Source organism: Terrapene carolina, unplaced genomic scaffold (genome assembly GCF_002925995.2).
Source record: "Terrapene carolina triunguis isolate 2854851 unplaced genomic scaffold, T_m_triunguis-2.0 Scaffold511, whole genome shotgun sequence".
Classification (NCBI taxonomy): Eukaryota; Metazoa; Chordata; order Testudines; family Emydidae; genus Terrapene; species Terrapene triunguis.
The window spans coordinates 1,276,313-1,279,851 of record NW_020664862.1 but is presented as its reverse complement, the minus strand read 5'-3'; the positions used below and the strand labels follow the sequence as shown (position 1 = coordinate 1,279,851).

Sequence of the window (3,539 nt, the reverse complement as noted above, 5' to 3'; positions counted from 1 at the left end):
TGTCAGGGGGAAACTTTCTCTGGGAGCAGGTTATCTCACAGCTGCCTATTGCAGGGTTTCTTCCACCTTCCTCTGAAGCATCTGGAACTGGTCACTGGATACTAAGCTAGATGGACTGCATGTCTGATCCAGTCTGGCAATGCCTATCTTCCTATCGGTGATGTAAATCCGAGACTATGTTTTTGCTGATCTTCCTTGAGTTCCTGGGAGTCTCTAGACTTGCACTGAGAGCAGAATGATGTTTCGTTAAATATTATCAAGTCTCCCGTTCTTTTTCCTTTCAGGAAGGAAAGCTCAAAACTCCTCGGAACTACCCAGTACATTATGTCAGCTGTCAATGACACCAAACTCAGATCTGTTGTGTTCCTTCTCACCGGCATACCTGGGCAGGAATACCTCCATCTCTGGATCTCTATTCCTTTCTGCTTTATATATGTTATCTCAATATTAGGAAATTCAGTCTCATAGACTCATAGACTCATAGACTTTAAGGTCAGAAGGGACCAATATGGTCATCTAGTCTGACCCCCCGCATGATGCAGGCCACAAAAGCTGACCCCCCCACTTTCCCTTAACTCTGCTGTTGAAGTCTTCAGATCGTGATCTAAAGACTTCAAGTCGCAGAGAATTTTCCAGCTTGCGACCCCTGCCCTATGCTGCGGAGGAAGGCGAAAAACCTCCAGGGCCACTGCCAATCTACCCTGGAGGAAAATTCCTTCCCGACCCCAAATATGGCGATCAGCAGAACCCCGAGCATACAGGCAAGATTCTCTAGCCAGACCCTCATTTTACCAGCGATGGCCGTTATTGCCTAATTGATTAGAATCCCGTAATCCCATCAAACCATTCCCTCCATAAACTTATCTAGCCTAATCTTGAAGCCAGAGAGGTCTTTCGCCCCCACCGTTTCCCTCGGAAGGCTGTTCCAAAATTTCACCCCTCTGACGGTTAGAAACCTTCGTCTAATTTCAAGCCTAAATTTCCCCACGGCCAGTTTGTATCCATTCGTTCTCGTGTCCACATTAGCACTGAGCTGAAATAATTCCTCTCCCTCCCTGGTATTTATCCCTTTGATATATTTAAAGAGAGCAATCATATCCCCCCTCAGCCTTCTTTTGGTTAGGCTAAACAAGTCAAGCTCCTCGAGTCTCCTTTCATAGGAAAGGTTTTCCATTCCTCGGATCATCCTAGTTGCCCTTCTCTGTACCCGTTCCAGTTTCAGTTCATCCCTTTTAAACATAGGAGACCAGAACTGCACACAGTACTCCAAGTGAGGTCTCACCAGCGCCTTGTATAACGGAAGCAGCACCTCCCTGTCTCTACTAGAAATACCACGCCTTATGCATCCCAAGATCGCATTAGCTTTTTTCACAGCCGCGTCGCATTGCCGACTCATAGTCATCCTGTGATCAACCAGGACTCCGAGGTCCTTCTCCTCCTCAGTCACTTCTAACCTATGCGTCCCTAGCTTATAACTGAAATTCTTATTAGTCATCCCTAAATGCATCACCTTACACTTCCCACTATTAAATCTCATTCTATTACTAATACTCCAATTTACAAGGTCATCCAAGTCTCCCTGCAGAATATCCCGATCCTTCTCCGAGTTGGCAATGCCTCCCAACTTTGTGTCATCCTCAAACTTTATCAGCCCACTCCTACATTCGGTTCCGAGGTCAGTAACGAATAGATTAAATAAAATCGGACCCAGAACCGAACCTTGAGGAACCCCACTGGTGACCTCCCTCCAATCTGACAGTTCACCTTTCAGTACTACCCGCTGCAGTCTCCCCTTTAACCAGTTCCTTATCCACCTCTGGATTTTCCTATCGATCCCCATCTTATCCAATTTAACCAATAATTCCTCATGCGGAACCGTATCAAACGCTTTACTAAAATTGAGGTATATTAGAACATTCTGTTCATTATAAAAACAGATCCAAGCCTTCATGAGCCCATGTACATTTTCCTTTCCATGTTGGCTATCACTGACTTTGGGTTATTGATATCCACCATACCAACGATACAGGGCATATTCTTGTTTAACTCTAGGGAGATCAGCCTTGATGCCTGTTTTACCCAGCTGTTCTTCATCCACTCGCTTGCAAAAATTGAATCCTCCATGCTGTTACTGATGGCCTTTGACCGCTTCATCGCAATCTGTAACCCACTGAGATATGCTGCCATCTTAACTACACCGAGAATAGCCAAGATGGGGTTGGTTTTTGTGCTAAGAGGGGTGGCCGTAGCATTACCATTCCCCATTCTTCTGAAACGGTTCCAATACTGTCGAGCCAACGTACTCTCCCATTCCTACTGTCTGCACCAGGACATCATGAAATTGGCTTGTTCAGATATCAGAGTCAACTACGTCTATGGCTTGTTTACTACACTCTTCACGTTTGGGTTGGACTCACTGCTCATCTTCCTCTCTTACATGATGATCCTCAAAACAGTGCTGAGCATCGCATCCCACGCGGAGTGCCTCAGGGCCCTGAACACCTGCGTCTCTCACCTCTGCGCCGTCCTGCTCTTCTACACACCAAACATCGGCCTGGCTGTGACACACAGATTCGGGAATAGCTCTTCTCACTTGCTTCAGATTCTCCTGGGCTACATCTACCTGCTGGTCCCGCCCCGATGAACCCAATCGTGTACAGTGTGAAAAGCAAAAACCTTCGTGCGAGGATAATCAGGGCATTTGTCAAGTGAAGGGTCATTTCATCCCCCATCTCCAGGACTGGACACACAGTAGACGAGAAACACAAGCGACAGCCACGGCCACCTATTCCATCCTGGTTCTTTTTAACGTGGGGCCCCTCCCTCTGCCCTATTTCTTCCCCCAAGACCCCACCCCTACTATTCCCCTTTACCCAAGACTCTGCACCATCCCCAGGCTAAAGCCCAGAGCCGGGATGTGGTAAGAGCTGTCCAGAGAGCCACAACCCTTCGAGGAGCCAGAGACTCTCCACATTTTACCCGCCCAGGATGTGCAACCCAGGGAAGGTGGATAGTCCTGGGCTCCAAACAGCAGTCTGGGCTCTGGCGGCAACTCTTACAATGGCCCGACTCTGGTTTGGCTGAGAGGCAGAGAGTTGAGGAAAGTGGAGGAGCAGGGGGCAGGTCTTAGTGGGAAGAGATAGGGCAGGGAACGAGGCTTCAGAGGAAAGAGAGAAGAGGGGGCAAGTCTGAACAAACGCTGACCCCAGCAAGTAGGATGTGCGGGGTGGGGGTGGGGATTTCTGAGTAAAGGAGGAAGATGGGGCTGGAGGGTTGGAGAGCCTGTGTTTTGGAGAAGACGAAATTAATGTGACTCCACAAAGGAGGCTCCACTTCTAAGTGTCCCAGGGTGAGAGTAAGTCATTGCTTGGACTTAGAGGGAAGGTCTGTGTGTCTGCAGGGCCACCTCAGGCCCGAAGGAGGCACCACAGGGTGGCCCCTGTCACAGGAACTTGGCCAGAGTGCGCTGTGCTCCAGGAAGATGTTACCAATGGGCCGCTGTTAGCCCAGCCCTTAGGCTGCTCTAAAGTCTGCTGAGT

At 48.7% G+C, this 3,539-nt stretch overlaps 1 protein-coding gene across 1 annotated transcript; it reads left to right on the top strand.

Annotated features, from left to right (window-relative positions):
- The first annotated feature begins 324 nt into the window (after nucleotides 1-324).
- On the top strand, nucleotides 325-2,644 carry LOC112107354 (olfactory receptor 51G2-like). The gene is made up of 2 exons (XM_026658745.1): nucleotides 325-459; nucleotides 1,913-2,644. Exons 1-2 carry the CDS (start codon nucleotides 325-327, stop codon nucleotides 2,642-2,644), a joined length of 867 nt encoding a protein of 288 aa, XP_026514530.1.
- Nucleotides 2,645-3,539: the final 895 nt, after the last annotated feature.

Bases quoted from the DNA above. Each gene is read 5' to 3' on its own strand.
- LOC112107354 (XM_026658745.1), top strand. From the start codon at position 325: ATGTCAGCTGTCAATGACACCAAACTCAGATCTGTTGTGTTCCTTCTC. The intron at 460-1,912 runs GTCTCATAGACT...GAGGTATATTAG, and splicing joins TCTCAATATTAGGAAATTCA to AACATTCTGTTCATTATAAA.